Below are 26,603 nucleotides of genomic sequence, written 5' to 3'. Positions count from 1 at the left end.
ATATTCCCCTTTGCTTATACTTATAGACTTCTCCTAGCAGACTTTAACTTGAATCCTGTGTCCCTTTGAGAGATTTTAATTGAACCATCCTGTTACCTTAGAAACCATAATTTGTATTCTAACATTTAATTTGACAACATTTGGAATTTTGCTGCAAGGATTAGTAGGGATGACAGAATTGCTGAAAATGTTACTTCTATTAATTTTGAATCTCTAATACAAATAATTCATTTATTTTAGAATTTGTTGTGTCATTTATTTGAGATTTAATGTTCTTTCTTAGAAACTGTGCTTGGGAGTTGGCTACCATTTAATGGTCCTCATTGGATATACCAGCAGAGGGTTTTCCTACATTTTCACCCCTTACTATGACGAAGAAAGGCCCATCAGAGAATCAATGTCTCTGTTGTAAAGTATAGCAATTAGATTTGAAATTTAGTGCTCCTATCGGCCCAGTGCTAGACAACCGCCTAAAAAGTGCTTACACTTCCGCAATTTCAATGCCCATAGGTGTGTGGTGTGGAATTGGGTACATACTATGCTGGAACATATACAGGCATCTGGGTAGCACCAACATTTTGGTCAACGCAATTCTACTTGTCATAGATAGGAGTACTGCGATCCACATTGTTTCGTAGCTATAGAAGCAATTTATCAGAATTGAGTTCTATCCATCTCTTTTTTGGGATGTGTCACCATTATTCCCAAATATCGAAAAGTGTCTATTTCCCATAATATCCCTGTATCTGGGAGTTGCTAAACTGGAAGGCCTCCTCCGTGTTCCCAATGGGAAGAGCACCAATTACTGTTTGTTCACACAGAGCCCGGCTTGTTCTTCAAAGAGGGTTAATTTAGTCATGAGTGTCTGCAAGAATGCTGAGGGTTCAGATAAGTACACCAGCATGTCATCTGCATACTTGCTTTTGGGGGCCACTTGGGATCACCCAGTTATCCATCACCATGTGCAGCTGACAGACCAATAGCTCCTTTGCTAGAGCAAACAATAAAGACATTAAAGGGTGTTCTTGCTGAATGCAGCGCTCTCGTACCCATTCTGCAGATATTATATCATCAGTCATGACTGTTTTTTTTGTACAACAAGAATGTCCTCTTAAAAAAATATCAAGCCAGAATTCCTTACCTTTAGGGCAGCAAACAGGTATCGCCCTTCTACAGTGTCGAAGGTTTTCTTTGTATCCAGTGACAAGAGCCAGCTCTCGCTTGCTGGACTATACATCTCCTATGATGTGACCCAATAGTCTAATATTTGTATAAAGCCATTTTGATCTGAATGTACCAAGTCTGTGATCACTTTTTGACAGTCTCATTGCTATGATTTTAACACGTATTTTGTTGTCTGTATTAAGTAGGGAGCGAAGTGTGTGTGACACGCTGTCTGTTGGATTTGTCCAGGTTTTAAAAGTAATATGATAGCTGCATCACGCAGTGATTTGGGCAGTTGTTGTTTTAATGGAAAAACAGGGCAGCTTGCATAGCAGTAGTAGAAATGTAAGTCATTTCAACACTAATTGATTAATCAACATTGCAAAGTAGTTTATATGGTTTGTTGTTTAAACTGGAATAAGCATGTTCAGCAAAAATGTTAATTTATAGATTATGGATTTAACCTATTTCCATTTTTTGATTTGCAGTTTATATCTGTTCAAACTGGGAATCGCACCACAGATACAGGATTTATTGGGCAAAGTAGATTTTACAGGTAAAAAGTGCATAATATAATCTGTGTTTGTGTGTTGTAAAATTGACGTGGTGAAAGTTTTGTAGAGCTTAGAGACAGGTGCTGCCTTTACATGCAAACCCTTGCTGATTACAGTGCTCTTTGCAATGCCCCATTACTTGCTGCTTTTCTGAACACAACATGCATTTCGGGTGAATGAAAATGTATATTCCTTTGTCTTGTTTTTTTGTGTGCAAACCCCCAGTAACCTCTGAGTCTGCTCCTGATTCTAACCACAGGGCCTCTTAAGTTATACACTGGAATGAAGCAATCGAGGAGCAGATTGTACAGCAGGGTTGACAGTTATATGACGAGAAAAGACAAATTAAAATTATGCTGCATAATTCACTATTTTGTCATGGTCGCAGGTCTTGGTATGTTATATGCATTTATAGAACGCGATGGTTACCCGAGGGTGTCCTGGCGCTTAGCTCAACAGTCGAGATAGCAGAATAGATAAAGATACTGCCTGGTCAAAGTTTACAGCCCATTAGTAGTTGGCTACCTGAATTCAGTATTGGGCCACTAAAATCTGACCAGTTAACTTTTTCAACTGATCTTCATTTGTGCGGCATGCATTGGGCACTTTCGCTTTTGAAATTTGTTGATAGCTATTTAGCTAGAAACAACAAAATGTTATTGAAATCTGCAAAATATGCAGCAGATGGCACTTTATGGGGGAAGTGTGGTAAATCTGATACTATGCGGAAAGCACCACAGCTCCAGAATCACATCATTCCAGCAGCCCTCTCTAGCTCCACTGCCTCAACTATGTTGAGAACAAATATTCCTCTTTAAGGTTGTGAAGTAAGTCTTTGTCTTCCATTAGGCGACATTTAGAGTCAGTTTCAATGTCCACACGCACATTTCAAAAGAGGAATACACAGTGACAAAGCCAATAGATATGGATGCATGTCCAGATAAAAAGGATTTAAATGTTGAGGCCGATGGTGAACATTTTGCTTTTTTTTTTTATAGCACGAACTTGACCCAAGGGCATTATAGCACTTTACATGAGAACCAGAGGTTACACATTTTAAGGCATGGGCAGATTAAGGGTCTGATTTAGATCTCGGCGGACGGGTTTCTCCGTCACAACGGTGACGGACATCCCGTCTGCCGTAATACGAATCCCATTATATCCTAAAGGATTTATATTTCAGTGGACGGATATCCATCACTGTTGTGACGGAGTAACCAGTCTGATGAGATCTAAGGCGCTGAGTGACTTGCCCAGAATGACAGGATGTTGCCCTGAGGCTGTATTCAAACCTGGATACCCAGTTTCAAGGTCGGCAGCTCTAGCCATTAGGGCACATCTACACTCTCTTCAACAACTTTGTTAGTGAGAATATTTGAGCAAAATCAATAGGTTTTCCGGCTCAGGCATGACTGATTAGGGTAACCTGAGGGATGGCTCTGCTGTTACTGGTTCCAAAGTCAGTGAGATAGCTTGGATTGTTAAAATGTGTGTAACCTGAATGTTTCAGATGCTGATCCATGTTGGGTTAATCCGCCTGCTGTCACTGTCAGATATGTGTGGCGTGCAGGTCACATGTTGTAATGCATGAAAAAGGCAGAAGGACCAATGACGCCGACTTCATGGTACAAAAAGACGAGGCTCAAAATTCTACCTTTAAGCGCTGTTAGAACCTTATGTGGCCACTGACCAAAAAACGAAAACTTCCCAAATTCTGTTGATGTATTTCAGTGTCAACAATCTGTGCAATGTCCGTCAAGTAAATGTGTTTAGCCTTCAGTTAAGTAAGCTGGTGAACCAACTATGCTCATATGAAAGCAGGATGGTCACTGATCTGAACGCTCGCTGCTGGAAAAATGTGGTTTGTCTGAGGACATGAGGTTGAATCCTCGCAAGCCGGACTCCGCGCTCCATCCGGTGCTTAATTTGTAAAAGGAGGAGTGCTGGGGTCCAAAGTTTTGCTCAGAAGACCACGTGGGCACTATTGAGTGCCGAGGTGAGAATATCTATCCTTTTTTGTGGTGATGTATAGAGCCCCCGTAAGAGACAACAGGAGCCGCTGGTAATTGTACGTGCCTTTATTGTGACATAGGATAGAGACTTCCGCATACTCTCTGCAGTGTCCCCATGACTTCTGCCCGCCTCCGGGAATGTTCCCAGAAGGCACCCCGCTGGTCACGTGGGTGCTGAGCACTAGACTGCGACACCACACATCTTCCCCCTTTAATAACAATACAAATAGATATCCAAACCAAACATCTGAGCTACATGAACAATGAGTTGCGTGAGAACACGATGTGCTGCATTGGGGAAACTAGAGGGAGAGAGAGCGAGAGAGAGAGGGGTAGGTATGTGCCCTTGCCAGGGGCTGCAGATGGGTAGAGGTAGTGGAGGCAGTAAGGGTGTCTACGTGGTGAATTCATTGTATCTTCTTGGATGCACCACAATCCTGCGTGTGCAAGAGGTCTGCTCCTCGAGTGTTTCTCTCTCCTGGCCGTTGTCGTGTGAGGTGGATGCCCTTTGCCTGATCTCTGGGGTGTCTGTGTGATCGGGCACCTGGAGTGGTGTGTTGGTGCGGAGATGTCATTGTTCCTTTCTCCTGTGGACTCAGTATTTCCCCCTGTCCCCCCTTTTCAGCCGCCAGTCTTGGGGCCATTGGTAGACACGTCATCATCCTGATTCACGTTCACTCCTTGAGACCTTGACTTGGAGGGGGGACCATTGGCCTGCCACTGTAGGACCTTGTTACACTTCGCCATTCTGCAGTGAGACCATATTTTGCAGTCGCTCAGGAGTGCCGAATGAGAATACAGTTCTCTGATTTGCAGGGGCTGGCTGAATTTGCTGTCACCTTTCTTTCCGAAGTGGCCCAATTTCACTCTTACCCAGTCTCTCGGGGCTAGGGAGACCCTATGCACTCCATGCGTCTTGTCATAGTTGTCCTTGTAGATCTTTTGAGCTTTCTGCATGTTGCTACTGACCACTGCGGGCGACCATCTGCTTTGAAGTTTCAAGTCCATCCACATCAGGTTGTCTCTAGTGAACGGTTCCCTGCCTCCGCAATATCCGGAACGGGCTGTATCCTGTGAGGGTGGGCGTGATGCGATAGGCCCACACGTTGTTTCTGATTTCTGTATCCCAGTTCTTGCCCGCGTTGATGGCTGCTTGGACTGAGCCCATGATTACACGGTTGAACCATTCCACTTGGCCCTTCCCTGCGGGGTGATAGACTGGCGTGTGTTTGTTCCAGATGCCGTTTCTCTGGAGGAAGGTGCACCACTTTTCCGAGGTAAACTGGGGTCCGTTGTCGCTCGTGACGACTCTCGGAATTCCTTCCCTCAAGAATGCGTTTGTCAGAAATGTGATGACGGCATCGGTGTCCACTTTGTCGCAGATGTCTACCTCCGGCCATTTCGAGTATCTGTCGACTAGGACTATCACATACTTGGGTACTCCCAACGAGTCCAGGATGGGGCCTAAAATGTCCACTGACAACTCTTCCCATGGGTTTGCGGGCGTGGTGAATTCTCCCATAGGGGGTCTCAGCAGTGTTTGCACCTTGTCTGCGTTGGTGCAAAGCTGGCATGCTCGCACAAATCTTTCCACAGAGTTGTCCACTGCTGGCCACCAGTACAATTGTTTCACCCTTCGTTCGGATTTGACGAAGCCCAGATGACCTTCATGCAGGAGGCGGTCCAGCAAGTTCTTCGTGGGAACAACCTTGTCACCTCTGAGTAGGAACGTGGCATCTTCGCTGAGGGATTATTCATCGCGCACTTCCCAGTACTTCCGGAGATCATACTTCAAGTGCTTCTTCTCGGGCCATCCCTGAGTGATGAAGGTCTTCACTTTGGAGAGATCCTGGTCATGTTCGTATGCTATTTTCCAATCCTGCGCACTGATGACGGATTCGTGGTCTGCTGTGAGTGCTACTTGGTACTCTTCCCATTCAGTGGAGTGTGGGGTGATGTCCATTGCAGCAGACCGGCTGAGGAAGTCAGCCACTTTGTTTTTGTGGCCTGGCAGGTATTCTATATCATAGACGAAATCCAGGAGCTGGAGTGTCATTTTGGCGATGCGTGGGGTGGCTTTGGCGTGCCCGCTAGACGTGAGGACTTTGATCAGTGGTTTGTGGTCCGTACGGACTTGGAGCCCCAGAGGTATTGCCGGAATTTCTCCATGGCCCATATGGAAGCCAGCATTTCTTTTTCTATGACGCTGAATTTTTCCTCGTTAGGAGCGAGTGAGCGGGACGCGAAGCCAATGGTGACCTCTGTGCCGTCTGTGGAGCGTTGGGACAGGACTGCCCCTAAACCCTTCTCGCTGGCATCAGTCGTCAAAATGCTGGGGGATGAGCTGTCGAACCATTGCAGTGGGACGGCCTCACAGATGTCGTTCTTGATGGTTTCGAATTCCACATTTGCTTCTGTCGACCAGTTGAACGTGTTCTTCTCCTTCAGCAGCTGGCACAAGTTGTGAGTCTTGGTTGCCAAGTTCCTGATGAATTTGCTATAGAATTCTGCCAATCCAAGGAAAGAGCGCACTTCGTCTTTGGTTCGAGGTCTGGGTATCACTCTGATGGCTTCGACGTTGGCTTTTTTCTGAGATATCCTGTGTTCGCTACTTTCATGTCCCAGGTACGTGGCGGTGCGTAGGCCAAACTTGCATTTTTCCAGTTCGGCTGTGAGGCCATTATTTGGAAGAGTTTACAGGACTGTACGAAGTTTCTCATCGTGCTCTGTCTTGGTTTTACCCATTACGAGTATGTCTTCTTCGAAGTATAGGACGTTGCCGCAGTCTTTGAACAGCTTATGCATACGTTTCTGGAATACTGACGCTGCGGACGCCAGTCCGAAGGGCAGTCGTTGGAAGCGGTAACAGCCAAATGGGGTAATGAAGGAGGTCAACTTCCGTGATGAGGGGTGAAGCAAGATTTGGTGGTACGCAGCTGTGAGATCTATAGTCGAAAACCACTTGATGCCGTTGGTTTGGGTTAGCATGTCATTGATCCTTGGCAGGGGAACTTGTCAACTAGTAAGTTTTTGTTGAGTTCACGAAGGTCAATGCAAAGGCGCACTTTTCCGTTTGTTTTGCGTGGGACTACCAAGGGCGCCAACTACTCGGTGCTTTTGATGGGTTCTATGATGTCGTTGTCCTACAGGCTCTGCAATTCCAGTTGCTCAGCTTCCCTGCAGTTGAAGGGGATATTCCGCACTTTGTGACTGACCGGTACTGCTCTGTCTTTCAGCAGGATTTTGTGTGTGAACTTTGACAGTTGCCCAATGGGTCCGCGCAGTTTGGCTACGTCAGGTCTGGGGTGGTCGTCCGTCATTAGTACTTGCGTTTCTCTGCCGGGGTTTAATTGGATGCCCAGCACTCCTTGGTCGACGCATCCGAGGACTGAGGGACCCGTTTCAGCCACATGTAATTTTCCTGTGGTTTCTCGCCCCTTGAACTCGAAGCGTAGCTGTCTGAATCCTACCATGGGGATCTTTTCACCTGTGAAAGTGACAGGATGTGCGTCTGTAGCGTGTAGGTGGTGCCCTATGGTTCTGGCAAAATCCCTGTCCCATATGTTCCTCTGTATGATCGTGAATGGGGACCCCGAGTCTGCTATCCTGGATATCTGGACTCCCCCTATGGTCAAGAGACAGGATGGTTTCCTCCTAGAATTGAAATCTATGCCTAACACTGTTCGTCTATGCATAAGCTGCAATCATCATCACCATCCCCTTCCCTCACTTCGGGCTCCGAATCATACATGACACATTTGACAGAGCTGCTGCTGGGTCTCCACCTGTAGACCTTGCCAAAATGTCCCGTCACCCCACAAAAGGAGCACTTTACGTGGAGGGCAGGGCAACATTTGTCATTGGCCATGTGCGACTGGCTGCCGCATCTGTAACAGGAGCCTCTCGTGTCACGGGAAGGCCGGTGGGGCACTGCTGAGTTCTTGGTGAGCTGTCGGCCGTACGGGCCTGGTTTGTCCCTGGGAGTGTTCTTGTCGCTAACTTTGCACACTGTATGTTAGTCGTCGCTGTCTTTCTTGGCAGCTGCAGCGCATCTTTTGGACAGTTCGGCTTTTTTGACGATCGCTATGATCTCGTGAAGGGGCGCTTCCCCGCTCACCCACAACTTTTCCTGCACGCCGGTGTTGACAGTGTGCATTATTATCTGATCTCGCACTAATTCATCATGCAGAGGAGCGAAGTTGCAATTCATGGCCAGTTTTTTAAGTGCTGCGACATAGTCCTCCACCGTCTGGGTGTCGTTTTGCTTCCATTGGAAGAAGTTGTATCTATCTATGGCCGTGCAAATGACCGGCTGGTAGTGACCGTCCAGGTCGTCTAGTGCATGTTGGAATACGTCTTCATCTGTTGCCGCTCTTGCTTTCTTGACCATATTCTCATACACTCGTAACCCCTCTGGCCCAAGATTATGTAGTAGTATCTTGTTCCTGCGTTTGCTGGAGAATTCTTCTTCCCCTTCATCTTCTAACGCGGATAGATAGTTGAGGAAGTACCCCTTCCAATCTGCCCATTTCATGGCCGGTTCGCCTGGTTTGGGGAGGAACGGTACAGGGTTGGTTAATGAGAAGGTCTTGGCACACATTGTGCTGGACCGGAAAGCGTCCGCTGGAGAAAATCGTCAATGGGGTACACGGCCTGTAGCAGGAGGCTGTAACGGAGGCACTTGGGGATACATTTGCGGGCCGTCCACTCAGGTATTCATGGATTGTAGCCTGTGACTCTGGTTGTGGTGAAAATCCAGGGACACCCTGACTTCTGCCCTGTTCTGTCTGAATGGAGTGCGGGCACCACTGCCGGGACGACTGCAAGCATGCATGACCTGATGGAGCTGGGAGCAGGACATGCCGCGTGAGGAGGTGGCTGGGAGGCAGCTGAGATATCGTCTTGCGGAAAGGAAGCAGTGGCCTGGACTTGGAGCACTCCTTAAACGAGGGGTGGTTGTAGAACATTGCCTGCGCACGGCCCACAAGTGCACTGGACATCAGCTTGGGGCACCGTTGGCAGTAGCAGAGAGGCGGTGCTGCCGGCGGGGCGTGTGCGCTTGGGCGCGTGATGAGTGCGCTCTGTTTCTGTACCTGCACTCAAGGACTGCAGGGCTTCAGGGCGTAGGCGCGATACAGGTCTGGACACGCCTCTCTCTCTCACGGCGTACCGGGGATTGGATTCCGAGTCGTGCACAGCGGGTGAGGCGGCGCTCGGCGCAGCGGTGTTGGCGCGGTCCGTATTGGCTCATCGCCAGTCTGTGGTGCTGTAAAGCGCCCCCGTAAGAGACAACAGGAGCCGCTGGTAAATGTAGGTGCCTTTATTGTGACATAGGATAGAGACGTGCCCGCGTCTGGGAATGTTCCCAGAAGGCACCCCGCTGGTCACGTGGGTGCTGAGCACTAGACTGCGACACCACATGTTTGTTCTCGATTCCCTCGGGCCTCTTTACTCCACCACCAGGCACTCCCAGCCCGTCATCTCATTCTTGCAGGAACGTTTTCATCACTGCTTTCTACCTTTGTCCCTCTTTCGTCTTCTTTCCCCCCTTTGCATTTTTCTCTCTCTTGCTCTGGGTCAAAGTTTGTTGCGAATCAGTGGAGGTGGGCCCCTCCTTCAATCACAGGTTCAAATTAAGCTCTGCTTTCACCCTTACATGGTCCAGTATTTTTGATACCGGAGCATGCGTTGTAGTAGTTGAGAAACACATTATTTAAATGTAGACCACCCAACTCTAGGTGCAGACACGAGAAAAAACGGACTGATTTGTTTATTTTTATTTTCTTATGTGGAATTTTAGCATATTTCTCGTCAGTAAGATGTAACATGGAGTGGACATTCAGTAAAACTAACTTATTTCAGCAGCGGCACTGGGACACAAAGCAGGGGGCTCTCCACAACAAAGATGCTTTCCCTTATCACACTGCGACGGTTCCACCACTCCCTTCACCGAAGGGGAAGAAAATAAATAGGCGCCGAGCCTGGACCCAATTCTGCAGGGTGGCCCAGAGGAACAGGGAGTTTAAAGGCGCAGAATGTTTCCAGAGCAGCCGTGTACCTGCAATTCATCATCACACAACTTTATCTTTTAAAACAGATCATTAAAGCACAAGTTCAAGCATTCTAAACCAGCCTATACAACCATATATGCAAAGATTAAAAACCACAGTATCAAGTTAGCCATGTACATAATAAGGATGATATTATAAAACCATTAAAATCAGTTAAAATCCTATAAAATGGCAATTTGGCCCATGTTGCTTCGATCAGTCCCATTCTAACCTAATTGCTGCTAATTAAGACATCGACCCCCACATGTTCCCCTTTCTCATACAAGCCCACAGAAGTGAAGCTATGGAAAAACGCACGAACTGATCCGGGAGTGTCTTTAAAAAATACAGAGCCACCCTGCATTGTGTAAATTTATGGGGCTTCAAAATTGGGAGAATTAATGCTTTTCTTTCATCGGAGTAGTACTTGCAGAATAAAGTGAAGTACAGGTCTGACTGTGAAGAAAGGTTATTACATGGGCAAGGTGACAAATCTGAGAGTTTATATCTCCTTTCTGGGTACCCTAACATTAATGGGATTAAGTTCAGTCTGAAACGCAATAATATAAATCTATGCTGTGCGTTAGTTATGCCCGAGAGATAATAAAAGCCTTCCCCTTTTCTTGGTGGAATAAGATCATATGCGAGGGAAGTTTTTTGAAGGTGATTTTTTCCCTGCGGGCATAGTTTGCTCTCTGCATAAATAATTCAGTAAATTTTTGGGTGTTCGGAAATCTCATACAGGATTCAGGACCTGGAATAAATCACTCAGCCCTAATTCAGTCAGTTCTACCTCTACATAATTAAGCCAACCAATCCTCTTGTAATGATCCAATTTACAACAATCCTTGATTATACGTTGCGTTAAGTGTACAGTAGACCTATGCCAAATTGAGAGCCACAACAGAATTGGTGCCAATCTTATAAAATTAGTTAAGTAGGGTAACCCCAATTCTAAATGTAGAATATAATTTGAGATAGTGTAGTAGTGATACTCGATTTAAAAAAAATAAAATAAACGCTATCTTCCAGTTGCTGGAGTTGGTCAACATTTGCCATCCCCCAGACTCCTGCCCCATAAGATGTTGTCACATCAGTTTTTGCACAATACATGTTTTTAACCATGTCCAGGGGACTAGCACCTAACTTCTTAGCAAAACTCTTGGTAGCTTGCAGACTCCTTTCCATACCTTGTGCTCTTGCTGCCACCAAGTTAGACCAGGTGTGATTTTTATCAAAAAGGACTCCTAAGTATGGGAAACTATCTACCACCTCAATTTTCTTTGCTGCCAGATGGAAATGGAATGTTTTGCTCCTCTACCAGTTCCCGCTATGATTATAAAGGATTGGGATTCATTTACTTTTAGTTCTACAGAGGCCATGAATGTGGTGTATGATGTTATTAGGGATTGTATGGCTACCCCAGTTCTAGCCATTAATACTGCGTCATCAGCGTACGCCAGTATCGGAAGGGGGATGTGGTCAAAAGTAGGCACATCCAAAGGTGGGGTAGACAGGGTGGCCTCCACCCTGTTAGTATAGATGGAAAAAAGAAACGGGGCTAGGACACAGCCCTGCCTTACTCCCTTCTCGATGTTGAAGACGCATGTGCACTCCCCATTCCTGCCATACTGCACACAGGCAGTGGCGTTTGTGTACATCTGGTGAATAAAACGGATTATCTGGAGGTCAGTGCCCATCCCCTCCATCATAGTCCACAGCTTCTGATGAGAGACACTATCAAAAGCTGCGATCAAGTCCATAAAGGCCATGTAGATCTTCCCGCCTTTTGCCTTGGTGTATCGGTCTATGGATAATGAGAGGTTTAGGCATTGATCCACGGTCCCCATTACCCTCCGGAAAGCATATTGTGCCTGCATGAAAATGCTATGGTCTTCGGTCCAGGCTTCCAGTCTGGCTATTAAAAGCTGTACCATAAGCTTGGCAGTCGTGTCGAGAAGGGAGATTGGGTGGTAGTTCTTTGGGGCTGCCCTATCACCTTTTTTGTGTATAGGCACAATTATACTCTGGATACAGGATGGTGGAGGAACGTCTACCACAATGGTGTTAAAAACGTTTGTTAGTAGGGGGACCCACATATCGTAGTTGCCCTGGAAAAGGTTGATTGGTACTCCGTTTGGGCCCGGAGCCTTTCCCGTGGCACAGGCCTCCAGCCCCTTTCTAACCTCCAATAATGAGAAGGTTAGCCTGGCTTGGGGTACAGAAATTAAGTCTGGGCTTGCAATATCAGGGGGGTACTAGAGCCAAAGATATTTTCAAAGTGTCCCACCCATGCCTCCTCATCTACATGTCTATTTAAGGAAGGAACTTTGGGGTCTTTAAAATAGGGGGCATTTACAACTTTCCAGAAGTCCCTACTGCTACCTAAGGTAGCCGCTTGTTCAAGATCTTCCCAAGCCTGCTCCCTAAGATCCTTCTCTATTTTCCTTCTCGCTTGTTTGTAGTTATTTCGTAGTGCTCGTATCTTAATGGGATCTCTAGCGTGGGTTTTTAGAACGTTGGTGAGGGCTCTTTTGTCAGTAGAGCATAATGAATCAAACCAGCGGGTGGTAGAGGTCATATTTAGCGCTTTTACGCGGGTTAGTGCCTTTTTTAATTTCACCAAAAGTGCTCAAAACTGGGTGACTAAAAATGAAGGAGAAGAACTCTTCTCCAAACAATATGTAATTTCTCTCTTTACTTGAGCTAGTATTTCAGGGACCTGATTTAGCTTCTGTACCTGTGTCCACTTGAGTTGGTAGCCGTGTTTCCTAGTTAGGGTCACCCCATCCATTATCTGTTGGTGATCTTTTGCCTTATACAGAATGCTTAGATGGATCAATAAGATAGCATGATCGCTATAACAAGAAAATTGTGTCCCAGTTTCCCGTTTAGGGTGGCAGATGCTAAAATAAAGTCGATCGTAGACTTTTGGTTTCCCCTTGTAAATGTTCTCTCTGTCTCACCCACTTTTATATCATTAAATATACAGAGATTCCACTTATGTAATAATCTATTTAAAGCTTCGCCGTACTCATTATACGTGAAATGTTGGAGAGGATTACAATGAGGATCTACTAATCCACACACCATAGTACCACTAAATTTACAAAGATGAATATTAAAATCCCCCACCCATATGAGATTAACAAAACCCCTATTTATATTTACAATAGATCTTTCTATCTCGTTTGTTAAAGCTTCTGTCACTGCCTTCATATTTCTCCCAAATTCGTTGTTATAATAGTTGATGATTAACTAGATTTCATCTTTCCTATAATCAAGTTGGAGGAGCTGGAAGTGGCTATTTGGGGAGCTTACCTGCCTAACTTGGGTGGATATGGTGTTAGAAATTAAGGTTATTAGTCCCCCCTTCGCTCTACCAGACAATGATGGAATTGCGGGTGTGTGGAAGGTGCGAAACCCAGGAAAAAAGACTGGTTCTTCAGCCCACGTCTCTTGAAAGCATATAATCTCCAGTGTTTGCCAGAATGTTTTACTAGTGGGGGTTTCCTATCTTGGAGGCTAATCCTGCCATATTCCAGGATGCCAGAGTAGACCTGATTTCCTCTACAACATTCAAGGGAGATATAATACTCGGGATAGGTTCTTGGGTACTGGGCACAGGGGTTACTACTCTAAAAGCCCTCTTTATGGATTGTGTGGTTAATAAGGTCTCATGTGAGCTAGACACTGGGGTAACTAGTATGGTCCCCCCCTCCCCCCATTGATGAGGAGGCTGGTGGTGTTGGTCAGTCACTAGATTCCAGATCTAAAATAGCTGTGAATCGGTTTTGTAACCTTATCCCTGAAGTGGTGTTGGTATCCTCGCTGCATCTCAAGAAGGGTTGTTCCGGGTTTCTTCTAGCCCTGTGACCCGTGCGTGGCATTGGAACAATCCGCAAGGTCCTAGGAGAAAATCTGTAAAGATTATCTAAGAGAAAATATCCTGTGGAAGCTTTGTTAAAATGTATCACTACGCAATCACCTGGTATGGATTTGCTTGATCTACTCACTCACCCCACTCTCCTGGCCATGATAATTTTTTTGGCCAAGTGGTAACTCCCCACTCCCGAGCCCTTAAGATTGTTTGTTAGCCAATGAAGACATTTGTCCATTAACTGTGTCGTGGATTCAATCTGGTTTTCCCGGAGTGGGGGAACGTTCACCAGGACCAATACCACGGGAAAGGCTGCTGGTGGAAGATGGAGAGATTGTTGCAGTGGTTTCCTACAGATATGGGATAGTTCTCTCATGTTCCTGTTGTCTTGGTGGCCACTCTTGATTCCTCCTGGACTGTTGGGACCTGCTGGGTTACATCCCTTGTACTCCTGACTTGTGGATTCCAAACCTCCCATAAAGTGTTAGAGTTCGCAGTACTAGTTGGAGGCTGTCCTAAGACCCTGGTGGTGACGGCCTTTGGAAGTAACGTTAACTGTAAGATAGATGAGCCCTGGGCCTCGTTTTGTTGAACTGGGTTTCCATTTATGGGTACATCTGCAAAAGGGTCTCTTGGGGGCTGCGCTCGAGATAGAAGTATTGGTTCTGCGCCTCTAAGTCGGCTAGTCTTTGTTCAATTTGCGTCATTTAAGTAAAATGGGGTCCATTATAGTAGTTAGCCTTTTGGTCTCTTCTGTCCATACTACATCATCTGGGACTGGATGTAACGATAAAATAGCATTTTCTGGGGAAGCTAATATTACAGACTTTGCTGTAGTCACCCTAGTTTGAGTACCTTTAGGTTTGGGAACCCGAATTATTTGGGATTGTTTTGTTTTAGGAACCCCCCCACCCTCCCCCCCTCCGCTCTACTTTGCTTGGCAGGCGGATTACGCATAGAGTCCTTTGGGGAGGTGTTAAGGGGAGAAGGAACCAGGTCCCTCCTCGCTATAGCCGGAGGAACTAAAATGGAAAGGGGGTGACCACATTGACCCGGCAGAGGGTCAGATGATGATATCAGAAGTGGTGACCGAGTGACAGGCGAAGATTCATTTGCAGGTCCTGTAGGCAACCCCATAGGGAAAGAAAGCTGTTCCAATGATAAGCGCTTTTCTGTTATCTCAATTTCATGAGCAAGGACACTTGCCACTCTAGTCAAAAATGAGTCCACGGTCGCTGTAATGCCTTTAGAGGCCTAATTTGCATGTCAGCGCGTAGGCGCTTAATAATACACCGGAGCTGACTTGTGGTTAGTATGCACGCGGCTCCGACTAACTCCGTCGAGGCCACGCCCCTTTATTTAACCTCGCTAGCGTCTGACGTCACGCGTCAGCACTAGCGCGTCCCGGCAGCGCGGAAGGCTAGAACGCCTCGCGCACGCCGGACACTACACTCCTTCCAACCTTTATAAACATTAAACAAAACATAGGACCAAAAATTCAACGATGAGTCTGTTACCAGTCTGCCAGTCCTTACAGGTTACACCATATAGTCCGCCAGCTGGGATGACGGTGCCAGATTCTTCCTCAGGTTGTAGCGGGACGGACCGCCTCTGGAAAGGGCCACCTCGGGGGCTCTGCGCCTTGGGGTGTTAGGCTCTGCCCGGGCTGGGGAACCGTCAGGCAGACTACCCCCCTGGGTGGCTGGGATGGACTGGGAACCGCCATCCTCACTCTGACCGTCCTCCCCCTCCTGATCTCCGCTCGGCTGGTCGGGGTCCGGCCCCTCGACGTGAAGGTGTTCCGGGGTGGACCTTTTTGAAGAACGACACATCTCGCGTGACCGTTTCAGCTCCTCTTTGAGCGGTCACCATCGTGCCTGTCCGGCGGGTGACAACCCATGGTTGTGGTTCAAATGGGAGTCTGAACTTGCTGCCTGGGTAGCGGTCCTTTACATACACTCGGTCCTGTCATTGTATCGTGGACTCCTTAGCACCCCTTCGCTGGCTGGCGTGGTCATTCGAGCGCATCCGATTGGCTAGGGTCTTCTCATTTGAGGCTTGTGCCGGAACCCAAGTGGGGTGGTGTGGGATCGTGTCACTTACAATTCGTCCCATGGTGGCTGTTCCTGGTGCTGCCTCGGTTGTGACATGGGGGGTCATCCGGTATTCCCGCAGGAAACTGTATATCGCTCTCTCCAGTGGAGATCCATCAGCCATGGCGATGCGAATGGTTTTGTTGAGTGTCCTCATAAACCTCTCCACCGGCTTGGGGCCACCTTGGTGTTATTTTGCGGTGGTGGATCCCCCAGCTCTTGAGATACTCGGCAAACTCCTGCCCCTGGAAAGGCGGTCCATTGTCGGTCTTGACCACCCCGAAGATGCCATGAGTGGCGATGGTTTTCTCGAATTTCGCTATGACTTCCGTGGCTGTCTGGCTCCCCACAATTTCAACCTCTGGGTATTTGGTGAAATCATCGCATACCGTCCATCGGGGAGGTGTCCGAAGTCGGCACTCACACACTCCCACGGTCTCAGGGGGTTATCTTCTGTCGCCACGGGGTGAGGGCGTTCCGGCTGTCCTGCGGCTTGGCACCACGTGCAGGTTCTCACCGTCTGCTCAACCATCGCATCCATGCCTGGGAACCAGACTTTGGCTCGGAGCCTGCCCTTTGTCTTGACCATTCCTTGATGTCCCCTGTGGGCGAGGTCCACCGCCTGTTGAGCGAGGCTGGCTGGCATGACTAGTCTCGGGCCTCGCAGAAGACATCCTTGGGCGTCGACGGACAGCTCACTCTGCACTTTCAGGAATGACTCCAGTGTCAGCTTGGCTTGGGGCGTCTTTCTGTTAAGAGCGGCTTGGATTGCCCTCCAATCTCCCGACCTGACAGCCTCCGCCGCTGCTCTCACGCATTCATCACCTTCTGAGGCTTCTATGATCGCGGCTAGGCTCATTGGGAGGGGTCGTGACCGCTCTGTCACATACCGGACGTACTCCTCTGTGTCCTCGGCCTCCTCCTTCTCTTCTGTTGTGGCTTTCCGCGGGTGCCGTGACAGGTAGTCCGCCGGGTTCGTGGCTCCGGGTTTGTACTCCACTCGGTAGTCGTACCCTTGTAGTTGGAGTATCCACTTTTCAATCCGGGGTGGCGGCTTTGAGGACGACCCTTGGAACAGAGAAATGAGTGGCTTGTGATCGGTTGTTACCGTGAAGTGGTGTCCATACACGTACATGTGAAAATGCCGGCATGCCCAGTGGATGGCGATGGCTTCTCGCTCGATTTGCGAGTACCGCTGCTCTGTTTCGGTCAGGGACCGGCTGGCGTAAGCAATGGGTGCCCACTCCTCGTTGTCCTGGAGCTGTGTCAGGACTGCTCCCAGCCCAAACGGGCTCGCGTCGACCGCCACGTTGGTGGGCTTCACCGGGTCGAAGTATGAGAGGGTAGTGTCCGCGGACAGGGCCGCCTTCGTTGCTTGAAACGCCTGTTCCTGTTCCTGGCCCCACTGCCACGTGGTGGACAATTTGGTCAACTCTCTGAGGGGTTTGGTGAGGTTGGAGAGGTCCGGGATGAAGCGGCCGCAGAAGTTGACCATGCCCAGGAAACTCCGGGCCTCCGAGATGTTCGTCGGAGCTGGGGCATCTTGGACATCCTTCACCTTGTCAGGGTCTGGGGCCACCCCTTGGTCCGAGAAGGTGTACCCAAAGAAGCTGATCTTTTTCTGCAGGAACTGACACTTCTCCCGGTGCAGGGTCAAACCTGACTCCTGGATCCTCTTGAGGACCCCTCTCAACCGCTGGTGGTGTTCCTCTATGGTTGACGCGTATATGAGCAGGTCGTCGCTCACATTGAGCACGCCGGGGAGCCCACTGAGCACTTCTCTGATTGTATTTTGGAATACCTCGGCGGCACTCGAGATGCCGAAGTTCAGGCGCCGATACCGTCTGAGGCCCACATGGGTGGAAAACGTGGTGATGTACCTCGAGTCCGGATGAAGTGGTAACTGGTGGTAGCCTGACCGTAGGTCCATCTTCGAAAACCACCTGGCCCCGTTCAGCTCCCCCAGGAAGTCGTCAATGGTGGGCGTCAGGTGTCGCTCTCTTTTGACCGCGGCGTTAGGGAGGCGCATGTCCACACAGATGCGGACTTGTCCTGGCTGCTTCGGCTTCCTGGCGATGACCATCGGGGATACCCACGGGGTTGGCCCACTGACCTTCTCGATGATGCCTTGTCTCTCCAGGGCCTCCAGCTCCTCCTCAACCTTCTGCCGCAGGTGGAAAGCGATCCTCCGGTGTCTCAACGCCACTGGTTGGACCGACGGGTCGTTGTGTAAGGATACTTCCTTTCCTTTCAGGCACCCGATGCCGTTAAAGACTTCTCCAAATTCTTCCATGATTGTATCCAGTTCTTCCTCCAGGACTGCCATGGCGAACGAGATCAGTCTCAATTCTTCGGCCGACTGCCCGCTCAGCAGCATCCCGCTTCCTTCTTCCGTGACATAGACGGTGGTGTTGATGCTCCTCTCACCATGTTGTAGCTCTGTTTTGAAGCACCCGATGAGGGGAATGGGCGTCTTCTGGCCGTATGCGAACACCCGAATCTTCGCCTCTCTCAGCGGGGGTTTGACCCGCAATTGGTGGTAGACATTGGCGGCCATCAGCTCGATGGAGGCCCCAGTGTCAATTGTCGCCTTTACCTCTTGACTTTGTACTAGGATGCAACATTTCGGAAGTCTGCGCTTCTTCTTCTGTGGTTGATGGATTGCGAACACATAATGGACTGGGAACTCATCGGTGTCATCGTCCATGTCCTCACTGTCTGCTTCTTCTCGTACCGCATGGGCCGCCTCCTTCTTGGCTCTGGTGGACCGGCATACCGCCGCAAAGTGGTTCATCCACCCGCAGGCGCCGCACTTTTTCCCTCTGGCCGGGCAGTCTTGCATGCGGTGGGGTTGGCCGCCACAGTACCCACAGTCTTTCTTCTTTGCCTACGGCTGCCGTTTCCCTCTTCTTTGCCTACGGCTGCCGTTTCCCTCTGGCTTGCCTTCCTTTTGGCCGCACTACGTTCACCGCTTCCGCCACCTGCACTTGCTCCGTCTTTACAGGGCGATGTAGGGCCGCCTCCATATGCGAGGCTCTCGCTTGCGATAGCTCCTTCGACCGTCCGAGGGTGAGGATGTCCGCCAGGGGCTTTCCTTCTTCCTGGAGGACCGTGACACGGAGCTTAGACGAGTAACAACCCTGTATGATCTGCCCTCGGATCTTCTCCTGTTCGTCGCGGAACCCACACGTGCTGGCTAACTCCTTCAGCCTGCCATGGAACGCATCCAGGGACTCATCCGCCTCTTGTTTGGCCTGACGGAAGATGAACCGTTCATAGTCTCTGTTCGCCATGGGCTCGAAGTGGGCGTTGAGCGCGTTCAGCAGTGTGTGGTATGTTTTCGGCGTGGCTTCCACGAGAGTCTTGTAGATGCGGTGGATGTCTTTTCCTCCTAGGTGGAGCAGCAATGCTCTGCGCCGTTCCCTCGCGATGCCAGCCCCTTCAAAGTAGATCTGTAGATGGTCTGTCCAATCCCTCCAGCGCGGGGCCAGGGATGACGGGGCACCGTCAACGGCAAACTGCTCAATGGCGGGAATGGACGCCATCTTGGCACGTGCGCAGCACGCGGTGGAACTGGCTTCTTCTCCTCTGCGTCGACGCCACCAGTCGTGCACCCTCTCCAGCCGCGGCGCGTAGACTTCCCTCGCGTGTCTATACCCAATGGTGGGCGCGCCTACCTCCAGACGTCATCCGCGGGACCCCTTCGGCGCTTCTGGGTTGGGGCGAGCACACCCGGCATGGGCCCGAACCGTAGGAGGGCGCGGTCGTCGTCAGGCACCTCGTGGGGCAGGTGTGGCACCACCTGGGCGAGACATACCCCTCACCGGCCGTGAATTGGGGCACCAGGGCGCACACAGCGTCACCGTCGACGGCTCGGTGGGCCTCCAGGGCACTTGCAGTGATCCTCACCAGGCCTCATAGCAGGCTCCACCAGGACACCAGGAGGGGGCCTGCACACACAGGCTCAGGACAACTGGGTGGCCAGAATGGGTATTGTGGGGCACAAATAGCACATCAGGGCTCAAAAGACCCTCGTCGCCAGTGTAATGCCTTTAGAGGCCTAATTTGCAGGTCAGCGCGTAGGCGCTTAATAATACACCGGCTCTGACTTGTGGTTAGTATGCACGCGGCTCTGACTAACTCCGTCGAGGCCACGCCCCTTTATTTAACCTCGCTAGCGTCTGACGTCACGCGTCAGCGCTAGCGTGTCCCGGCAGCACGGAAGGCTAGAACGCCTCGCGCACGCCGGACACTACAGTCGCTACCATCCCTCCACCAGTTTTTTCTACCAGGCCCTTTCTTTTAGCCATGTTTGAGGTATAGCAGAGACAAAAAAAAAAAGAATACAGCAAAGTATGAGAAGTACCTCTGCTCAGAGGCGGATGTTAGAGAGGGGGCCCAGCCCAGCCTCTTCTGGGCTCCGACGGGCGTGGACAGGCCCGCCCTGGGCCCGGGCGTGTCCCGCACCACGTAACTCCCAGCACACTTTTAAGCGCCTTCTCGGCTGGCAAAGGCTTCTGGGACTCAGAGTCCCCAAAGGCAAAGCGTTGGTCCCAGCGGGAGTGATCCAGGTACGTGCTGTGGCTGTCCCTGCAATTGTTAGTTACCCAAACAGGGAGCATATATGATTGGCGTTCTATCCCCCCACTCTCAACTGCCAGTTCTAATTTGGTTTGGAGCAAGTTGAGCCTAATAGTAATTTATTGTCTTAACAATCAGCCTATCCCTTAAAAATAACAAAAAAATCCTCTTTTACCCAGAACTGATGCGTATCATTTTCACGGGTGGCAGTTTTCGACCTGTGACACCAGACATGATGCCACATTGCTTTCTCGTAGATGCAGTCTTTTAAATCATTCCATTTATTTTTTTCTCAGTGTCAGTACTGTTTTTCTTTTAATCTCATTCATTACCTGCGGGGTGCAGATATCTCTTTGTGTATTATGGTCCTGTCCAATTATTTTCTCTAGGTGAACGTAGCTACGTGTTGCTTCATAATTCATCATTTTATGTAACTTTTGGAGCGTGGAAAACACTCCTGGTTCAGACAGAAATGGCCATCAATATCTCAGCGGTACATAATTGATTCCGGTATCGGATCAAACGGAATAGAGATATTGTCTGTAGATTATTCGTGCCCATGCCAGTGCAGGCCAGGTGGTCCATGGTAATCTATTCCCACAGTGAATATGGCATTTGCTGTCACCCCTCTCGAAATATTGTTTTTTGATAGTCTATTCACAAAAGCTGCAAACTGAAGGGAGGTAGATGTATGCTTTGGGGGTTAGTAATTTACCTTTAGTAATTGTTGCTCTGGTCCAGTAACTAATTTGCATTCACATCATCCAACCTTCATTCCTATTTCTCATTTACATTTAGAACCTCCATTCTCAGTTTCTCCCTAGTGCACGTGTAATGTTTGAATTGCATGTCTGAAATTCAGGAATGAGGAGCAAAGGCATGGTGCAACTACATACACGGTCTCACATTGTTGTAAAAGTAAAAAGGCATCACTTGGGATCATATCCCAAGCACACCTCACTTGTGCCTTGCTTGTTGGCTTCCTACTCCTCTTATCAGAACTACTCTGCCACTTGTTGCGTGTCATGCAGACAGAACTTGCACATAATTTGACTAAAGGAAGTCACATCACCTTGCTGCCTCATCACCTCTTAGTCTCCAGTCCACAGTCTTGGAGACCTTCTAAGGTTAGCTGGTGCTCTCAGCATGAAGGAGCGGCTACAAAGCGTACCCATCCACGTTTGCAACCCCTTCTTCTAGAGGAGACACACTTGAACTTAAGAGTCCAATAAAATAGCATAACAAGCCGTAATGTTACCAGTTATATGATTGCATTTGTAGAACAGTTTTGATTCAAAGGTGTCATCGGTGTTTGCTTCTCACTATAGCCTTGATTTCCCTTGGCTGCACATTCTCTCTGTTTTTAGTCAAACGTCCCTCTCTCTTAGGTCTTGCTTTAGGCCATTTTCTCCTAAAGCTAGCTTTTGTTTCTTGGTTTTTATTGTTCCAGACTCACTGGATTCTGATGGGATCCCGAGCAGTGATATAAACTCACGGACATCCCTTGTTGGTCTCCAATCCTCCCCTCAGATACTTAACCCCCAATGAGTACTTTTTTCCTGGGTGTCCAAGTAAAGGGTAGAGACATCAAGGACATTTTCCTGTTAAGGCCAGAAATCTCATCAGTCATTGATTACCTTTCTCACATGGCGCTCATACGAATCCACTCTGACAAAACCCTATACCCTCTTCTAAATGCAACAACAAGGTGATGGATGGAATGCTTGAATTAATCTCAGCCACTGGCGATCATTCTTGGACCACATTCCATCCCATCATTTTTCATACAAGCAACCCAGTTTCTCCCTGATTAGGGTTCCCTAGGTGGAACAAGAATTTCCAGACGCGGGTCCCATTCACACTGTGTCACTGGAACTAAGCTGTACCTGGCAGGTGAGACCATAACTAACGAGAAACCGGTCCTTGTTTGCTTGTGTTCCAGGTAAGGGAGGACTTGGCCTGGCAGTTTAGGTTGGGCTGTTGCCATTGTACCAGGATCAAAGCTGATTTGCATTTATTTTATTTTATGGGATTTATAGCGCACACAGTGTCCAGGCGCGAAGCCAAAGCATCAGCGGGAACCAAAGCAGAGTAAGAAAGGGACAGTTTAGTTAAACAAGAAGGTTTTTTGCTTTTTCCTAAACTGAGAGGGATTCTTCAGATTGTGTAGATCCAGGGGAAGGGAATTCCAATAAGTTGCTGCAAGATAAGACAAGGAACTGCCACCTTTACGTTTCAGACGAAACCTAGGGACAGACGCAAGGAGCATGTTCGAGGAGCGCAGACACCTGCCAGGGGTGTAAAACGGAAAACGTTTTCTAAAATAGGCAGGGCCATACTCATAAAGTGCAGCGTGAGCAATGGTAATAGCCTTAAACTTTATGTTAGATTTTACTGGCAACCAGTGTAGATTACGTAAGTGATGCCTAACACTGGAGTGCTTAGGAAGATCCAGTAGGAGACGAGCGGAGGCATTCTGAACCAGCTGAAGTCTGTCCAGAAGGTAACATGGCAAACCGGCATAGAGTGCATTCACATAATCTATGCGAGAAGTGACCAAAGCACGGATGACCGTTTCTTTAGAAGCGAGAGGCAATAGCGGCAGAAATCTACGGAGAAGTTTTAAAATACCAAAGCAAATGCCAGTAAGTTTGCCAATCTGGTTACCAAAACTTAATTTTTCATCAAACCAGATGCCAAGATTTTTCACAGGATGACCAGAGGGAAAGGGACAGGGGAACTCAGTCAGCCAAAAGTAATGCCAAAAACAGTGGGGGAAACTCCCCAAAGAAGAGAATCTCAGTTTTGTCTGTGTTACATTTTAACTGAGGCGACGCAAGCCAGCTAAATACCGCAGAGAGACAGGTCTTGAGATGAGATGTGTCCGCCTCTTGTTTCTTCCAGGTAAACAAGAGTTGCGTATCATCTGCATAGGCAACTACTTTGGCACCCAGATCCTCAGCCAGCTGAATAAGAAGAGTCATGTAAAGATTAAATAACAAGGGACTAAGAATAGACCCCTGAGGCACTCCTGTCAGCAAATCTTGAGATGATGACACAAAAGGGGGAATCCAAACTTGTTAAGTTCTTTTTTCCAGGAAGGATTTCAACCACTCCCAAGCAGTACCGATAATGCCAAGCTTGTGTAAACGGGCAAGGAGAAGTGAATGGAGTACAGTATCAAAAGCGGCCGAGAGGTCTAGCAGGACCAAAACAGCCCTGCCCCCAGCATCCAAAGTCTCACGGAAAGCCTCTGTTACTTCCACGAGAGCCGACTCAGTACTGTAGGTGGCCCTAAAACCTGACTGTGCAGGGTGGAGAAGGCTATGATGTTCAATAAAAAATGTGAGCTGCTTGTTAACCATTTTTTCACAGACTTTAGCAATCGCAGGGAGCAGGGAAATAGGGCGATAGCTGGAGGGGAGATGGGGGTCGAAAGTGTTTTTTTTTTTTATAAGAGGAACAAGCAGCGCCTGTTTCCAATCAGTAGGCACAGAAGCAAGAGAGAGTGAGGTATTAATCAACTGGTTCACAAAGGGATTAACAACAACCGCAGCAGTGGCCATACGTTTCGCAGGGCATTGGTCATGCGGAGAGCCTGATTTAAGGCAAGATAAAGCCGCAAGGGAGTCTGGCAGAGAGACCAGTGCAAATGCAGAAAAGGTGATACAAGAAGTGGAGCCAATCAAATAGTCGGGGGACAGCTGAGAGATCTGGCTGTTAAAATTTTGAAAATGTGATTGCAGTGACCTGACGTTATTAATAAAAAAGGTGGAAAGTTCTTCGCACCATTCGAGAGAGGGGGTGTGGGCCACATTCATTGCTTTGGGAGAAGTGAAGCTTTTTACAATGCTAAACAACTCTTTGACATTATTACTAGACTGGGCAATTCGATCAGTATAATAAGTCCACTTGGCCAATCTAATGGCCACATAATAAGCCTTTTGGGCCAATTTCAATGTGGTCTTGGCCCCGGAGTCATAGTCTTGTCTTCATGTTCTTTCCAGCTTTTTACAATGTTGCTTCAAAATTTTAAGCTGGGGCGAGAACCAGGGTTTAGGCAGTGGGGCATTATGGTGTCTAGGTTTGACTTGTGGGGATAGATTGCTCACTACCTTCTCAATCCAACTGTTAAAATGGGCAAGAGCAAGACCAAGATCATCAGGAAGCCACAGCGGACATTCTGCTCAAGCTAGACAGAAGGCCGCAGGCTCTATTTTATGAGGTATCCTACACGAGGCCTGAGGGAGGGATGACCTTTAGAGATCTGCCAGGAAAAAGGAATCAGGTAATGGTCGGACCAGGTAACTGGTAGAGGGGGAGAGATCACCAGAGGCAAACTGGAGCAAATTACATCAAGCGTGTGACCACCGCAATGAGTTGGGGCAGTCACATATTGCTGAAGTGAAGACGATTGTATCACAGCTGAGAAATCGTGTGTGTCACTTCCGTCGCTGTTATCAATGTGCATGTTACAGTCACCGAGGAGAAGAAAATGCGAATATCGCAAGGCCCTGACATGGTCCAGTCGGCAAGCAGTTTAGAAAAAGGACCGGCAGGTCCAGTGGGACGATATAACAGTATCCCGCCCAAGCAGTAGTGAGGGGACACAATTTGATGCAGAAGTCAAGGGCTTCAATGTCAGAAGAATCAGTCAATTCACTGCATTGACAGTCCCACTCTTCCCTCACAATCACGGCAACTCCCCCACCCAACTTTGCGGTCGGCTCTAAATATCTTAAACCCATTGGGGATAGCCATTTCCACAGCTGGGTTGGAGGAGGGGTTAAATCATGTTTCAGTAACAAAGAGCAGGTCCAGAGACTCATCAATCAACAGATCAAAAATATCCTGATGATGCTTAGGGATGGAGCGGGCATTGACAAGAACAGCCTTAACATTCTCTAGCTCTATTCTAACCATCCTCTCACTTAAGAAGGTAGGGGGGAGCCGGGGGAGTTAGAGTCTGCACTTATCAAAGGTTTACTTATCATCAACCGCAACCTCCCATCTCCTGCATACCCCACAGCTATAAGAGTTTAAGGATGATAGCTCAAAACCATCAACGTTCCAGCCTTGGTTCCAACCTGAGCACCGGCGCCTGGCGCTTCCGGGACGCTGACGGGCGCAGATGGGCTTGCTTTAGGCGCACCGGTGGCACGCCCGCTGGGCGCGCTCGCGCATTTTTAAGCCCCAGCCCTCTGGAAGCACTAGAGCACGCACTAAGCAAGATGGCGTCTCTAATGTGGCACAACCAGGAAGTGGGAGACCCAAGGGAGAGAGGAGGTAAAAGCGGCATGTGAAGCAGCCGAGAATGCCCAATTTAGTAAGTTGAATTCCCCGATTTCCAGATTCTATTTAAACACAGTAAAAAATCACCAAAATCCAAATGCTAAAACATATATTTAAGAACACAGTAAATGCAGAGTACGGTTTAAAAATAGCAGCAAGGTACGCTCGGTAAAAGTGCAAGGTACAGTGAGCTTTAGCATTTTTGCATATGACTGGGTCCAAACTGAGGTGACATGGAGTGCAAAATAACAATGGACTGGACTAGGATGCGGCCCGAGTAATTACCAGGGGCTGAAATTAAGCCATGCAGGATTTTTTGTATACTTCAAGAAATATTCGGAATTCAGAAAGGAAGGAAATACCTGGCTCTTTCCAGATTCTGCAGTTTCGCATCAACCTATAAAGAGATTTAATTGCCCACACGAGAATGTGAAACCTAAGACGACGAGGAACCAAATCCACCCAAGAATCTGAGCCAGTTCCCCCACAAGTATGGTAGTCACAACCAGATGTACAACCATCTCTCACTCTGCTTCATTCTACTCCAAGTATAAGTGAAGCTACACTATTGCAGTGACATGAGAATTGCAATCCGCTGCCATCACACATAACTCTAAAACACTTCCGACATAGACCACACTCATGACACACAAGCTTCCAACCAGCCATAGTAATGACACAATTCTCATGCACTCTATCCCTCACTCCTTTTCACTCATTACATGCTTAAGCGCAACCTCTGATGTCAGGATTAGATCATCACCCAGGTCATTACGCAAAACACATCCCACACAGGCCACACTGCAAATGACCATCCTTCCCACAAAGCACATTCTACAGTGTGCTACGAATGGGCTTCTGCACCTTTTCAGGGATTTGAATTGATTGATATATAAATGCAAATACAGTCAAATACAAAAGGTGACTCAAGGTTCCCACAGTATAATGATGAAAGGAAACTTGTAGAGTAAAAGCCC

The 26,603-nt window shown here is 48.3% G+C and overlaps 1 protein-coding gene across 4 annotated transcripts in view; it reads left to right on the top strand.

The window, feature by feature from the left end:
• The window catches only part of IQGAP2 (IQ motif containing GTPase activating protein 2), a 1,048,054-nt gene that overhangs the window by 573,373 nt on the left and 448,078 nt on the right, over window positions 1-26,603 (top strand). For all 4 annotated transcript variants that reach the window (XM_085632282.1, XM_085632281.1, XM_085632284.1 and 1 more), the window contains exon 6: window positions 1,653-1,720. In XM_085632282.1, coding sequence (XP_085488408.1) covers window positions 1,653-1,720 — 68 coding nt within the window. The remainder of the gene's footprint in view (window positions 1-1,652; window positions 1,721-26,603) is intronic.

Source organism: Triturus cristatus, chromosome 2_1, assembly GCF_964204655.1.
Source record: "Triturus cristatus chromosome 2_1, aTriCri1.1, whole genome shotgun sequence".
NCBI lineage: Eukaryota > Metazoa > Chordata > Amphibia > Caudata > Salamandridae > Triturus > Triturus cristatus.
The sequence above is the reverse complement of the archived record's forward strand: the minus strand, read 5'-3'. Positions and strand labels throughout refer to the sequence as shown.